The sequence below is a fragment of the Boleophthalmus pectinirostris genome, unplaced genomic scaffold (assembly GCF_026225935.1).
Source record: "Boleophthalmus pectinirostris isolate CB_2022bp ecotype Guang Dong unplaced genomic scaffold, ASM2622593v1 HiC_scaffold_6, whole genome shotgun sequence".
In the NCBI taxonomy this organism is placed as follows: Eukaryota; Metazoa; Chordata; class Actinopteri; order Gobiiformes; family Gobiidae; genus Boleophthalmus; species Boleophthalmus pectinirostris.
Genome location: NW_026571447.1, coordinates 29,014,681 through 29,031,396, shown reverse-complemented (window position 1 = coordinate 29,031,396; position 16,716 = coordinate 29,014,681). Strand labels below are relative to the sequence as shown.

At 39.1% G+C, this 16,716-nt stretch overlaps 1 protein-coding gene across 1 annotated transcript; it reads right to left on the bottom strand.

Annotated features, from left to right (window-relative positions):
- Positions 1 to 664: 664 nt before the first annotated feature.
- Positions 665 to 16,651, bottom strand: LOC110163161 (dual specificity protein kinase CLK2-like). Its single transcript, XM_055163897.1, has 11 exons — positions 16,535 to 16,651; positions 13,499 to 13,589; positions 12,213 to 12,279; positions 12,017 to 12,133; positions 10,877 to 11,043; positions 5,384 to 5,478; positions 4,227 to 4,356; positions 2,607 to 2,689; positions 2,450 to 2,529; positions 1,963 to 2,050; positions 665 to 1,482 (listed from the first exon to the last, which is right to left on the bottom strand). The coding sequence occupies exons 1-11, from the start codon at positions 16,649 to 16,651 to the stop codon at positions 1,297 to 1,299; spliced, it is 1,221 nt and encodes a 406-aa protein (XP_055019872.1). The 3' UTR covers positions 665 to 1,296.
- Positions 16,652 to 16,716: the final 65 nt, after the last annotated feature.

The window sequence follows — 16,716 nt, the reverse complement described above, 5'->3', positions numbered from 1 at the left end:
TCCAGTTTGAAATGAATGGGTCAAAATGCACGAAATAGCAATGTCACCTTCTGTTTGGTTCAAAGTCACAAAACAAAACTGAAAACAAAACAGAATCATTATTTCTATAAGAGGCAATATTATTAATAAACAGAATAAATTAGATGGCAACATAGACTCTATTCATGTTGTAAACCAGACTAAAAACCCATCTGTTCAGGATAAATTTTCTCTCTGATTTCATGGTTCATTTTTCTTTTTTGTTTCCAAGGTTAAAATGACTGTTTAGGTTCATGTTAGGCAAGTAGTCATTAAGAGTAAGAGCCAAATGAATGTAAGTTATTGTAACATCCCCCCACAGCATAAAATCATAACGTGTGTGTGGGGAGGAGCTGAGGACAAGGGGAGGGTTACATAAGTATTTAGTAGTAAAACACAGACGGACGGTGCTGTGCCAAGGCTGCCTGTCTGTCCTTGTGTGCAGCTCATTTGTATCATGGGGCAGTTGTTTACAGTCACCAGACAGACCACAGCCCATGTGAAGGATAAGAGATAAAAGATAATCAAACATTTAAGCAGAGGGCTCACACATTTTAACAAAGTCAATTTAATAATAAAAATGTTCATAAAAAAACAAAAGCATTACATTTTACACAGTCCACATTTTACTTAAGTAGTAAACAGTATGCAACTTTCAGGGGGAGGCACATCACCTGCATGATTCCATGGAAATAGAACGATAAAACCATAGGTAGGAACATTCTCCATGGAGAGAGACACGTTTTATGCTGAACAGTGGAAGAGTTTAACCAAAGGAACAGCATTTCCATGGAAACAAGCATAAGGAGGCCCTCCTCCAGACCAAAGAGTCAGTTTTGTGGAGATGCAAGCCCGCTCACAGTAAGGAAGCAATAAATAAAACCAAATTCTATTTGGTTCAAAGTCTGTCTTTGGCTAAAAAGTTATGTAAAGTGGTTTTAAGTATTTTACAGTACCAAGATCTGTGACTGTGTAATCCCTCATTCATCCAGGACTGGTTCAGTATAGAGAAGGTTTCAGCTATGCTCATCTGGACACTGTTTTTGCAATCAAGACACGTCGGGTCCCGTTCAGAAGCCATTTTCAGTTTGATGGTACTGGCCTGAGACACTATGATTTATCCCACTCTAAGTTAAGTAATTCCAGCTCCTCAAGGGAGGAGTTTAAGAGTGAGCTTGTTTACTTGTTAACATCAGCAGGTCTATGTTCATACATTATTCTAACTTACCTACATATAACTTTTTGTAGTGTATAATGTGCAGGGTGGGTGATAGTGCTTCATGGGCTGAGATCACAGCTGTTTCTCCACCCATGGTTCCTTCTCTGGGGCTGAGAGAGGGAGGAGAAGAAGGGATGACTCATGGCGGTGGAGAGGGTGATGCGCTTTGAAGGCTCGTACTCCAGCATCTGCCTCAACAGGTCGAAGAACTGATGGTGCTCGCTGCTCTGTGAGGTCAGGTACTTCTGCAAGAGACAGAAACAGGCATGGTTCAGAATGGGACCTGGTTCATTATCATCTGGTCAAATGCTCTTACTCTGGTTCACCTGCCTTCACCCAAGCACCTGTCCCCACTCTTGCACCTGTCCTCACCTCCACACTAGTCACATGTCCCCTGGTTTACCTGTCTTGGCATCTGACCTTGCTCTTATTCACCTTCCCCATCCTGCTTCACCTGACATCTTGGTTCACGTACTCTCTCTGTATATTACTTGCTCTTGCACCTGTCCTTCTCCTGGTTCACACCCCATCTTGATGCACCTGCCCATGCCCTGGCTCACCTGGTCCTGTTCTGCTAACCTGGCTCTGCCCTTGTTTACCTCCCCGGGCACCTGCCCTCGCTCTGGTTTACCTGCTTTATCACCTCCACTTGGTCCACTTGCTCTTCTTCTAGTCCACCTGCACCCAACCACGGCCCTGCCTCACCTGCCCCAGCCCTGTCTCACCTGCAGCGGTTTGCATTTACTTTTCACATAACGTCCGGCCACAGAGCACTCGTTCCACTCCAGTCGCCCACGGTAAAAATATTGCTTTCTGGTGGAAAACATAAAAAAATTCACTTTACAAAATGCACAGATCAGAGCCGGGACTGATCGATGTCAATGAATTGTCATTTAATGTTCCAGAGTATGGCATTAAACTCTTCTTTTTTCATGGAGACAAGCAGCACAAGTTACAAGTCAGATCTGTGGAGATGCGAGGACGCTCACAGTAACAGTGCATGTTTTTCAAGGCATTTTTAAGCAATCAAATAAAACACTAATTGAATCAATACAAGATGTTTAATGCCATACTGTGGAAAATTCAAGGTTCAGCAATAACATCTACATAGAAACTGGCCCGAGGCAGAGCTTCCACCACAAGGTTACATAGTGCACCTTTAATGGGACTACAGATGGAAACTACCTTTGCAATAAATAAATGATTAAATACCTGCTTCGTCGGATCATCTTCTGAGGCAGCGGGCCGTGAATCCTCTCCATCATTGCCAGATGCTCTTTGTTGTCGTGGGTCTAAAAGTAAACATAAACACATCAATATTTACTATCAGCCTTTAGTCCAATATAGTATTTGTGTAGTAAAATATGACCTGGAAAAGCGTGTATCCTGCGTAGTACTCAAACAATATACAACCAATGCTCCACACGTCACAGGGATGGCCCCAACCCAGACCTGCAGGACACAGGACACAGAGGGGAGAAAACACGACAATCTACTGTGAAATCACCAAATATTTAAGAAGAACTCGACATACAACATCTTTTATATAGATAGACAATTTGTTTCTTTCTATTTTTATTTAATTTTTCTGTTGAACTTGCGTAAGAAACAGCACGGCAACAGAGCAGAGAACACAAGTGAAGGATTTATACATTAAATTAATACACTACTGGTCAAAAGTTTTAGAACACCCAAATTTTTCTAGTTATTTATTGCAGTTCAAGTCGTGCAAGTTCAATGAAGAGCTTGAAATGTTACACAGCTAAATACTAAACAGACAGAGGTTTAAAAAAAAAAAAAAAAAAAAGATAAAAGATAATAAAACACAAGTCCGAGCTCTGCCAAAACTACTTCAGGAGAAAAGAACAAGATGGTGAGTTTGAAAACATGGAGTGTCCAGCACAGTCTCCAGACTTAAACCCCATCGAGCTGGTTTTGGGCTGAACTGGACAGAAGAGTGAAAGCCAAGCAACCTACAAGTGCCACACATTTATGGGAACTTCTGCAACAGACTTGGGAAGAACTTTCTGAAGAATATTTGATTTCTATTGTAAAAAGAACGAGCCACGAGTGTGTTCAGCTGTTATATCTGCCAAAGGTGGACACTTTCATGAATCAAAATTTAGAATATGTTTTGGTCAACAGTAAACATTAAAAAACTGGAAAAAGTGTGGTGTTCTAAAACTTTTTACCTGTAGTGTATGTATTTGGCATAGAAGCTTTAGCTAATTTATCTCAAACATAATTCCAAAGGGTAAACACTTTTTGGTGGAGGGTCTGCCAACTGTTTTTCTCCACAGAGATGATTGTTATGATTGGAATGTTCCACAGTATGGCATATTTCCACAGAAACAAGCAAGCGGGAAAAGCAGGTTAAAGGTTAGATCTGTGGAGAGACCAACCAACTCACATTAAGCATGTGTGTTTTTCAATGTATTTTCATATCAGTATTACATGTAATGTGAAAGATAGGTTTATAGCTATACTGTGTGTAAATTTAGACCAGACCTGGGCACTGTACAGCTCCCGGACCACATACAGTCCTTTGGTTGACTCTGACCAGCCCATTTAAGGTAATTTGGAATTACAAAATAAACATATTTTATAATTTTACCACGGACTAAATCTGCATTGCTTTTATTTTAGAGGGTTTTTTGTAAGGAAACCTCACTTTTTCAATGTTTAGTCATAACATAAACTCCTACCAGTCTTACCAGCTCATCAAAACACTCCTATTTACAAATTTTTATTAAAAAAATATAATTAATATTATGCAGAATTAAGTTAAGCATTTTGGCTTGGCCCTCCACAATATTTTCTGTTTTTCATGTGGCTCCATCGAATAAATAATTGCCATTGTCTTTCTTGCAGTGATTATTCAGATATTGTAAATGTGTAAAAATGAACCAGTCTATCTGAAATGAACTAATCCCTGAGACTAGATCCCCATATCTCCCCTAAAGTTTAAAGCTCCAGCACATGCACTGACCCAGGATGACCTCTGGGGCGCGGTAGTGGCGGGTGGAGATGATGGAGGAGTGGTGCTCATGGTCAAAGGTGGCGCTCCCAAAGTCAACAAGCCGAACCGTGGTGTCATTTACTCTCTTCTCGTTACATTTCTGAAGAAGCAAGAGACAGAGACAGAGAGGGTGAGGGAGAGAGATAAAAAGAGAAAGAGAAAGAGACAGAGGGGTCATATCATATTACATCTGGCAGCATTTTAAATTACATGACAGCTAGCGATGGCCAGTACATCAGTGCTATTATCATTGTTGGTGATATCAGAGGGTTTTTCCCAGATATCAGTATCTATATTGGTATTCTGAACTTTGATCCAATATTTGGCACGTATATTTTCCCCATGAGTCATTTCATTTCATTTCAGTTTGTCCTCAGTGCATCAGATGTGTCTTTTTAAACAGACTAGTCATGAGTTCAAATGGAACTACAAGAACAATGAAGCTACAAACTTGACTTTATGTTTAAACAAATATGCAACAAATGACTTTATGTTCATAATGTCCCATATAAATACATCAATTATCTTGTCTAGTTCATATCTACAAACCAAGAGCAATTAGTGGATAAAATCTGAATGAGCTGATGTGGTATAGTGAGGTTAATATATCATGACATGTCAATAATAGGGGTGTGCAAAAATACTGAAATATGAATATATCGTATCGGTTAATATAATGATACAGTGTGGATATCGGGCCTGCTGTATCGATATATAGCCAAGACTATTTTTGCTATATTTTACTTAATTATTTTGTTACAGCGCTACAGTTTTGTTGCTTGTTTAGTGGAAGGAAACTCGTTTATGCAACACATTTGATATTTTGATGATTAAAATGGGTGCGGGTTTCATATTCACTTTGCACAAAAAGTGGTTTAACAAAGACTTTTAGTGTCACAGCCATGATTTAGCCTTTATTTTTTATTGAACCGTATTGAATTGATTTGAAATATATCAATACATCATACCAAAAGTGCACTGTATCGAGATATGTATCGTATCGTGGCCTATGTATTGAGATTTGTATTCTATCAGCAACTTCCTAATAATACCCAGCCCCTTAGTCAATAATATAAAAAATATTCATAATTTCGAACTATTTGTACTGAATTGGTGGCCTTTTGTACCTTCTCTGGGTTGTAGAAAACGGAGTACTGAGAGTTCACAAACAGGATGTTCTCTGGCTTCAGGTCTGTGTGGGTCAGCTTGTTGTCATGGAGAACTGCAGCACAGACAGAGAGAATAATAATGAGTAACATTTAGCCAAGTTATGTTGAGAAATTCTGCAACTGGTGAAGTAAAATAATAATAATAATGCATTAGTCTTATATATAGAGCTTTTCCGGACACTCAAGGGCGCTTTACAATTTGGTGCATTATTCATTCATTCCATATCCAGAGGTGGTAAACTACTATTGTAGCCACAGCTGCCCTGGGGCAACACTCACACTCGTACCACTTTCATACGATGCAATGTGGGTGAAGTGTCTTGCCTAAGGACACAATGACAGTTTTTGACACTGTCTCTTTCCACTGGTCTCCCAGGCCCAGCCCTGCTTTGCTTCTGAAATCTGACAAGACCAGGCTTTGACAAGGAGGTTTGGCCACACTGTGCAATTATTGATATTTTGATCAAGAGCGAGAGTTACTGTAATTACCATAGTAACTCTAAAGGTCAATTTGGTTTGTTTTTTGTACTCGAGATCCACATCCAAAGCTCTGTCAGTAAAAGCAGCATTTTAATTAAAGTATGTCCTGTGTGTTTTTAAAATGGCTGAATAAAACTGAATTTAAAACAATAATCAATCGGTCGAGGTGCAACGATATCCAAATCTCTCAAAACAATAATTTCACGATATGGATCTCACGGTATGACATTTATTGCGATATTTTTGAGAGGCTGATATAATTGTAGATAGGACAGGTTTTATTTGCTCTTAAAACACCTTGACAAGATTTTGGTGTGAATTATTACTGTCATAATCCCAAGAATTCAAGTAAAAAACATATTTCTTCATGTTGTCTGCGCTGAAATGAATCATGGGATATGTAGTTCCTGATGTTTATTAACTATTACTACTATAAAAAATGCATTTAAGCAAAGGAACTTGTGAATCGATATATGTAACGCTCCATGGTATTATTGTGAGACTTTTGACGATACAATATCACGATATTTCGGTTACTGTTACATCCCTATCAGTCAATGAGACAAAAAACCTTGATGAATTATTTTTATCGCATCACATTTTTAGTCCGTCTCCCTCTCCAGACCTGAGACCTCAGTTTCACCCTACGATGTCCTTAGGTGGTAATCTAGGAAAAGCTCCTCCATGTTAATCATAATCCTGGTCACTCAATCTGTCATCTGACAAACTCTAATTTTGTCTCCCAAATAGTTTTGTATTTGACCTGGACTTGATTCCTGGCAGTCCCGCCCACATGCTTATCTTCTCTACTGGATTTTTTTTCTTTACTGCTTTCTTTACAGCTTTTTATTTACACTTTACAATTGAAATTACAAGTAGCGTTAACATTTATTGTTGACAGGGGTTAAAATCCTGATTAGATTCTGTGACGTCATATTTTGATTCAGTGCTTTACTGCAGGGGTGTTAAAACTTTTTTCATCAAGGGCCACATATCTTAAACCCAGATGAAGCAGAGGGCTGATTGAGGGCCATAGACTGGTGCTCAATACAGTGAATAATTGAAATATGTGCATGTTAGAATGAGCCATCAGACTTTATTCATGCTGAGATCCTTAAAACCACACACTAAACATTAAACATTAGCTTTATCAAGGTAGATTTTCAAAAACCTTGCAGTAAAAAGTTAATTAAAAGGTAATTTGGGTCAATTCACCTGGAAGCGTGAGGGCCAAGAAGGGCCACATTTGGCTCACAGGCCATGCTTTTGCTTCAAACACAGACACTTCCGCTGACTCTTCCTATTGGTCATCCACGGTCCAAGTAGGTTTAACCAGTCACAAGGAAATGTGAACTCTCAGAAGCAGCATGACTTTAGTTGCCCCTTAATGACCAATGACTCATTATATACTGTATTTTCCGGGCTATTAGACGCGCTCTTAAGCCTCCAATCCCATCAAAAAACAGTTGGGCGCCCCGCAATCCAGAGCGCCCTATACATGAATACACTCGGGTGTCCCAGTACGACTTCAGTAAACTAGAAAGCCACACCACCTACAGCGCACGCAAACACAGGGAGCAGACAGCGACCACGCAGCGAAAAACACCCGCAGCCACACTCATCACTCCACGCCGACGAGGAACGGAACGGAGGAACGAACCGAAAAAGCGAGTGCAAGCGAGTCACTGCGAACACGCCAACAATCCAGCGGTCACAGACAGCACCCTCCCTACACGCCACAATTGAACAAAGCCCAGAGTCACCGTGAACGCGCCAAACAAAGTCCCACTGACCCATCGAACTGTTGTGTTTTGTTTAAAGTCCGGTGCGATTTATATCTGAAAAAGTTAGAAAATTTACCATTTAATGACAGTGCGCCTTATAATCCAGAGCGCCTAATAGTGCGGAAAATACGGTAATCTGAATGGTGGTCTTGGCAAGAAAAAAATTATAATTATGTAAATTTTGCGTTTTTTTTTTTGCATATCACACTCTTCTATTTCGTCTTCCTAAGCATCCCATAACTCCAGTTGTTAGCACTGGTTAGTTTTACTGGCTTGGGTTTCGCTTTCCTCCATATTTTCCTTTCTATGTGGTTTGGCGTCCTTCTTCACGAGTTTGCAGCAAAGTTTAAGTTAATTCTTTTTAATTAGGTTGATGGTATTTGGGCTGCTGACTCGTGTGTTTACATGCGGCATTTTGAGGAATTTTCACTATTCAAAAGATAGAATATTTAGCCCTCTTTGTTTTTAGCATTCAAACCTATAGTAAGACCCACGGATAGTTATTCAAAACCTCAAAATTGCGATAGGCTGACATGTCATTTTTCATTTGTTACAAGTATCTCTCAGGTTGGGCATTACTTGGTGTGATGGAAACGAATAGGTACATTTTCTTCTGACTCATCTCCTCTTCTTTCTCAAGTCTCTGCCCTACTTTCTCTCTGCAGCAAACACAATCTCAGCCTCAGTGTTTTGACGGCATGTGCTGCAACGATATTTTCCTCAACATAGCAGTCTTAAATCAGTATCATCTTCAGGTTACTGCCACCCTCAAAATATCTGCACGATTCACCGGGTGCCAAATGGGACACTTTGAAATCATCTGTTTAACCGGAGAGAATTTCACGTGTAAGCAAAAAGACTATAAGCGGTTTAATCAGGACACGGTGAGAGCCAACCAGGTATGCAAAGGGATTAAATACATTCAGCTCAAATAGCCACTTTTACGTGCTTACTTTAAACCCGTCATTCTACCTCAGAGGCAGATTGAAAACAGTTTCTAGATGGGAGTCAAAACATCATTTAAAAAACAGTGTCCAGATGACCTTTCACTTTCTACAACACTTTCTACTTATTTAGTTACTTCATGTTCACTTTTTCTTTGAACATCTTCATATTTATGCAGTGGATTGATTTAAATTATAAAAATATAAAAATGATTCACACAATGCATCGTTTTAAATTAATAAAATACATTTCCTGTGGCTAATTTCAGACCCATTGTATTACAAAAGATAATTGTAGCCGTTGATAACATTGGCCTGTACAATTTCTGCTCTATGGGGCACAGCTTTAATGATCATAATAATGTGTAAATAACTTTTCTCAGCAATGAATCTGAATTGAGTTGTGGAGCATGCAGAGGTGTGATATTGGACTTCATTAAAGAGACATTATTATTGCCTGATTAACCAAGCCTGCACACTTTTCCTATACTTTACAAACAAATGCAGTCTGGAACCTGAGTTAGCCATACAGAGTCATGAATGATCCAACCATCTCATAACAAACAGGTTAGTAGAAAATAAAATAAAAAATAAAAATCATATTACAGAGGACTGACTCCACTTAGTGCCTCTGCTCAATTTCATTTCTCTCCAGCGACTAGGTCAGGAATCGGAATACACTAGACGGTTTACAAAAACCCCGGAAGTTGTAGACCGCACAGCCGCCAATCAGAGAAAAGCTGAGAAGCCATGATGTCAAACTCAAGCGTCTGTCTGGGTCCCTTTTGTGGTACAACACAACAGTAAACAAAGCAGTCGAGATGGATGTAGAGGAAGCCATACATTCTGTGTTGGCAACAATTCCCAAGATTGAGGCTTTAAAGTCGGAACAAAGAGAATGTTTGGTGAATTTTATCAAGGGGAAAGACGTTATTGCCCTTCTTCCTACGGGATTTGGGAAAAGCTTATTATACAAGTTAGTCCCGTTAGTGGTGCTTTACATACGTCATGACCAAATAGCAGCAATTGGTTAAATAAAAAACTACCCACCTACTGTCGAGCAAACAAATCCTAATGCTGCAAGGTCAGACAGTTTCCACGAAGTGAAACTGGCTGATGAATCTGGCAAACAGAGAACTGAGAAATGTCATAGAAAAACCAAAACCAATGGGTGACATGTCGGTAGTGAAATCAATCAGAATGTGCATTCATACCAGATCTAATAGATGTATTTATTCTAAAAAGATGATTTTTTTTTAGACCTGATTTACAGTTTTTGGATCTTCCGATCACTGCATATATAAATGGACATAACTAACACCCTAGCTGCCGTATACCAAATAGGAAGTTTGTATGCACTCATCATTTTGGTCTTAAAATGTTCATATTAACCTGCTCTACATGATCTTGGTATTTTTTGTTTCCATTATTTTCTCCATTAGAAAATCCTATTCATAATATAGCCTGGCTCCATATTTGCCCCTATAGAGAGAGTGGAGCCGAACACTATGGGTGACGTCACACTCACTTAGTCCACTTGTATATGACATATGCTTCCTATCAGTGGAAGCAGGGAAACACTACAGCACCATCTGCAATCAGAATTCTTAAGAACACTAACCTAAGTGTGTGAGAGTAGAAATGAACCTCGCGGGACAATAAGCCATGAATTCAAATGACAAGACACGTCACAGCAACATCGCATGACTTGCCCGGGATCCAGAATACACACTTCTTTACTTTAAGAAGATGTGAGTCTGATCAGTGCGGAGTTTACCTGAGTTCTGAGTGTGATTGACAGGTGGAATAGCCAGTCAGGGAAAAGCATAGTCCATCCAAATCAAAACGATTTATGGCTGCTTAAAAATATCAGATGGGACTGAAAAATAGATTCAAAGATTTCCGCAAAATCCATAAATGAAGCACTAATTTCTGTTATCTGAGAGAGGAATCTGATTTTGTTTGTAAGTGATCGGTGACCAATAAGCTCTTTTGTTTTACACGCGCCACTGAAAAAAAAAAAAAACCTGACTGCACAAACGTAGCTTTGGGATCAGACTGATATCAATCTGCAAAAGAAATACATAGATATAATTCACCAGGCAATCACATGATCGCTCTAAGACTCTGAGTGAGAAGTTAAAACTGTCAGGTATGAAAAGCAAACAAACTGGTCAGAAAAAATAAGACAAACAAAATAAGACAAACCTATATAAATGTACAATGTCGTATAGTGGACTCACAGTTGACAGCGTAGCAGATCTGGTGGGCCATGTGCCGGATTTGGCTGAGTGGATATGGACTGAAGTTGTTGTTTTTGAGGAAGTCGAAGGTGCTCAGAGACAAAAGCTCAAAGGAGATGCACATGTGTCCGAAATAATCAAACCAGCCCAGCATCTGCACACAGTGACTGCACAAAGATAACAGACATGAATCTATTGATGTGCAAATTTCAGATGAAGGGCAGCAGCTTGTAGACATAAATATATTCTATTCTGTTTGTAATTAACTGTATTAGACTGCATGGACTTATCAATCGTTTATTAATTAATAGTTGCACTTATATAGCACCTTCAAAGCTTTACAGTGCATTATTCATTCACTCCACATGTGGTGGTGGTAAAATACTATTGTAGATGTGGAATTACCTCTACATATGTCATATTTGCTGCCCATGTTCAACTACAAAGCAAAATTATAAGCATTATTAGGTTCTTTTTTCAGACCAAGAGTTTGTTTTCATACCTGACAGTTTCGACTGGTCTCTAGCGGCCGTCCTCAGAGTGGTTACGTGATGTTGCTGCGACGTGTCTGCTCAGCTGATTTAAACAGGTTTTGGCGCCGTCTTCTTGCTGGTGCAGGCAGGACGACAGCGCCATCTGCAGTCCGACTTCCTCAGGACAGTATCCCAGGTGTGTGAGAGTAGAAAAGCCCCCCTGTTCTGGTTTATAGACCCATGGGCACGTGGGCACATGTCCTGAGGAAGTTGGACTGCAGATGGCGTTGTCCTGCCTCCACCCATAGGAAGACAGCGCGAAAACCACGTCACACGCACAGCAACATCACGTGACCACTCTTAGGAAGACCGCTAGGGAGCAATCAAAACTGTCAGGTATGAAAACAAACTCTTGAACTCCTAATAACATAAAATATCAGACGACCAAATTAACCTCGTTGGACCAAAATTATAAACTCCAAAAATGAAGAGACTAGAAAAAATATGCAAGATTTTTTGTCAAATCTTCAATATAAAGATGATAATTATGTTTTAGTGAGCTGGTGTTGGTCTTTTAGTCTAATCTGTCATATGCACTTTAAACAGGGTCAACATTTCATTTGATTAGTGCACAGAAATGGACACATAGATAGACAGAACGACTCACTGCTCGTTGTGTGGGTCCCTCTCAATGATTTTCTCCAGCACATTGATTTCGAGCTTGGCTGCTTCTCTGTATTTCTCCAGGTTCTTAATGATTTTCAGAGCGACAAACCGCCCACCTCTGCATTGAAAGACAGAGTTCAGAAGAGTCAATATTTAGCACGCTCTTGTAGCTTTCCTTTTAGCAAGTAGAAATTTACCTGTCATGATCTAAACAATGGACCACCTTTCCGAATGTGCCCTCACCTAAAGTGTTCAATATTTCATCTGGAAAACAAAATGAAACTTAGGCTATATTTAGTCACAAAATAAGCACTTCTTTAGAGTTTATATCACAATTTAAATTTAGCCATGACTGAAATACACCTGTAGCCTTTTATTGCCTTTAAGAGGTCATTCTTCAGATATACCACTGGTTTACCAACTTTCACATTACATGGTCACAAAGATTCAGTGCTATAATTAATAATACTATAATAATTTGAAATCATATAGTACCGTAGTTATTTATGTTTATATTCTGTGTTTAGGTCCTCAAGCCCATTACAAAATGTTGAATGAGCTCCTCGCTTTAGGTTGCCAGATCATTGTTGTCAGGCAATTTAAAACAGTTTTTAAAGGGACAGTCTGGAGTTTTGGACAGAGGACCTCATTTCCTAGTGAGCCAGAGTGTTGGAGACGTGTGGAGACACTTTTTAAATATTCCATCCAGTCCTTGTATTTGCAGAGGTCACTGGTGCTAGGCTCGTGCATGTCAATGGCCATAGTTATCCTGCTACTAAAAACAGTCTTACCCACTCCACAAAACACACGAAGCAAATCTATTATTACATCAGACTGTCCATGTAAATGTCTGTGTTGATAGAATAATTGCATGATGCCTTGCATCGCATGAATCATCACATGTTGAGGGACTAGTTTCTCAGCAGCAGGGGATTTTTACTTTGCCGGTAAGATAGGTGCTTAGGTGATATCAGTCCGCCGCTGCCAAGCTTTTTATCAGGAATTACAACTCACTGCTGCTGCTCAGCCATAAATCCTTCAAATACAAGGTTGGTTTTACTTCTAAAATTATTCTGTCAACACAGACATTTACATCAACAGTCTGGTGTAATAACAGATTTGCTTCGGGTGTTTTGTGAAGTGGGTAAGACTGTTTTTAGTCGCAGGATAACTATGGCCATTGACATGCACTAGCCTAGCACCAACAACCTCTGCAAACACAAGGACTGGATGGAATATTTTAAAAAGTGTCTCCACACGTCTCCAACACTCTGGCTCACTAGGAAATGAGGTCCTATGTCCAAAATTCCAAACTGTCCCTTTAATAAACCCAAAAGGGCCCTCGGTATGTTCTCAGTATATGATCACAAATGGCCTCCCAAGTTGAGTTGTTGCATTGTAACTAAATTGGAGTAAATATTTAGACAACAACAACCCCAATAACCCATAAAAATCATAAATATCTTTTTAATGAGACACGTACATCTGTCTTGGAGGACGTCCCCTCTGCTGTAAATCAGGTGGCCATTTTCTGCCTTTCTCTTGCTGTTCACTCCAGATTCACTCCTGTCCTTCTACAAGTTCACCATCAACAAGGGTCAAAGTTCAGAGACGCAGAGACAGGAGGTCAGCAGGTCAAAATGCCTTTCTAAAGAACTGTAGAGGTCAACAGCAGTAAAGCTTAACTTTGAATCACATAAATATTACTTCAAATTGACATGCCGCATCAACAAAACTCATTTTCATTTTCACATTATCTGAAGCACTAAATAAAAAAAAATATTTAAGGGATGAGCACATTTCTTTTGTCTTAAATTCTTAATGCATTATTTTCTTGTATGGTCTTGTCCATTAGTCTTTTATATTTTGATCTGTGTTCTCTCTACATAATTGAAAACTAATCCTCAGTGTTCTTTTGAGATAAAACGGAGCTCAACAGTGAACGCCCACCCGATGGTTCTGGAACAAAATTTCTCATTAATTTTTTCCAAAGACGTTAGAAACTTGCTCAGGCATAATCAGCTACTTGGTGACTAATGATCAAAAGACCTATCATTTTATTTAAAATCTAAAATCTTAAAAGTTTCTGAAACGTTACAAACTGCAAAATTATTAAAGCATTTCATCAAGTCTATGGGAAATATTAATGGAAAATGTACTTTCGGAACAGGAGTGAGCGCTCATTGTTGAAAAAGGGCAAAGAAAATGAAACCTGAAAGAATATTTTACTGGCAAGCAGATGGACAGAAAAAATATGATTCGATAAATGTTTTAAGGGTCTGTTCAACGTGCATTTGATTTCAGAAAATGTAAAAGCATTTGAGAGAAAACTGAACAAAGAACTGCTAAAATAAGAATCCCATGCATTTCAGAACATGTTTGTAGAAGTCTAACCCACAGAAATAGCTGCTTCTACACAGGGTAATTTCATATTTTGAAGTGATCTTTCTACTTGCAAATTGTGGTCAAATTGCAACTTCAGTTCAATTAATCTCGCAGCGATAAACTGATTTAACTGAACTGTGATTCCTCCAAATAAATAGAGAATTTTGTCAGGCTTTGTTGGCTTGTCAGTTGCGCTGTTGCATAAATAAAGCTTTTCACATTCAAACTGTCATCATATTTTCACCAATATTTTTCATATGCATTCCTTAATTCTTGCTGCAAAATTATTTTTACATAAGAACTTGGGTATTGGTTTCTATGGGGGTTAATGAGAAATGTCAAGTAACTGTGAGCTTGTGTGGAGGTTCTATTTCCATCCACGTTCTGAGCCTGTTATTAATATCAGAAGCCCAGCATGTGCCGACACTTACTGCAAAGTAGCCACAAAATACAGCGCTCGAGTGCAAGAAGTGAGGCATGCGCTGATTGAAAATGCACTCTTGGATTGATTTCCCACTTTTGTACAACATCATGTCAGTGTCAGCAGAGCGTCAAGATGCTACAATCAGCAGTTAAAGGGCATATGACTACTCTGCCCTCTCTATATACGGAACAGGTGACAGATATGACAAAAGATATGAATAAATTACACCAACTTGACTTTGTTAAATGAAGGTTTAAACTGTCAGAAAAATGTCTTCCTTGTGCGTAAATTGTCTGTACTTGGGACGAAATTTTCAGTGTTGTTAGTTTTACAACTTTCCGTTACAACCTGTGTTTTTGTATTTTTCTTCTCAGCCTTTTCCCCCCACAAGCTGTTACTTAACTGATGTAAAACTATGCTAAATGTTTTTTACAGTCCAGGGTTCCCATTGTTTTTCACTGAGAAAACTTCCAAACTTTTCCATGACTTTTTCATGATCTAAAGTGAAATTTCCATGACTTTACAGCACCCACATGTGTAGAATTGATCAGACTTTTAGGGCTAGATATGAAATGTTAACCCTTTCCACTCACTTTATGGTTTGGTATTATAGTTTTTTAACATTTAAAATACTGTCAGTGCATTTATTGTCATCTCTTTTAAACAAAAAGTGCACACGTTTCAGAAATAATCATAATAGCCTAATGAGAGCTTCACAGAACACTGTAGTTGCGTGAAAGAGATACTAAAATTTCATGACCTTTCCAAAACTTTCCTTGAATTTACAAGATTCCGTGACTTTTCCAGGGCTGGAAAAAGGCATTTGCAATTTCCATGACTTTTTCAGCATTTCCATAACTGTGGGAACCCTGTGTTTAAGAACTTTGCGCTACTACTTGCATTTTTGTATTTTTCTTCTCAGCCGTTTTCCCCCACAAGCTGATGTAAAATTTAGTCACTATCACACCAAACCAAGTGATAATTAGAAACACATGAAAACATATCCACTTTAAGCGTGCAGGGGGAAATGGTGTATGGTACTTACAGGAATACAAATGCAGAGGCAGTCCACAAAAGCCTTGTAAAGAGAGAATAGCTCTGTCTTTCCCATTGTGTAGAAGTGATGGGCCTCTCAAAGCGGACCAGACCTGAAGGGGAAGAGGATGAGGTAGACAGGGACTTCAGGAAGACACAGCAGCTAGAAGAATAGAACAGGACAATGCAATATTAAAGTCACTGAAAATAACAGCACCCAGGATTCTAGCAAGCCAAAAAATACCCTGTAATAATTCTGTTCAGAAAATAAAAAAAGTAAAAATAACAGAAATCAGTTCACAAGGCACATTTTAAGCGTGTCGATTTTGAGAAGACTGGAGTATTACCTGCTAAACTAACACAAGAATCACATAGATTTCAGAGCATGTTTGTAGACGTTTAAACTACAACATAGTTCAGAAAATAAAATAAAAACTGAAAAAATATTAACAATAAAGGAGTAAGCGAGCAAGCATGGTTAGAAAGTTCACTGCAACTGCATGTGAGAGAGACGGGGTATAAACAGGACTAGGGGAAAAGGATATAAGAAACATAGACACGCTAAGAATAACTCCAGTCCCAACCCCCCTGAGAAAGTCCTCAGGAGGATCGAGATGTGGACCGACCAAAGAGGACGAGGAGGAGGGCAGATCCAGTTTCAGTCCACTCACTTACCTCCTTAACCCCTCCACGGTATGTTATGCCACACCTGTCCGTCTCAGCATTCTGCGCATACTCTTCAATATACAGGCCCACACTTTGATTACAGGAATAACCCACAGCGACGCTCATAAAAAGATTTTATTTAGAAGTTTATGTGGCTGTCTGCACTTTGTAACATCAGCTGACAAACATAT

Excerpts from the sequence above, each read along its gene's own strand:
- LOC110163161 (XM_055163897.1), bottom strand. The coding sequence starts at position 16,651 with ATGAGCGTCGCTGTGGGTTATTCCTGTAATCAAAGTGTGGGCCTGTAT. Across the intron at positions 5,479-10,876 it reads GATCTGCTACGCTGTCAACT|TTCTCCATGACAACAAGCTG; the intron begins GTGAGTCCACTA and ends TCTGTGCTGCAG. Across the intron at positions 2,530-2,606 it reads CAGGATACACGCTTTTCCAG|ACCCACGACAACAAAGAGCA; the intron begins GTCATATTTTAC and ends GTTTACTTTTAG.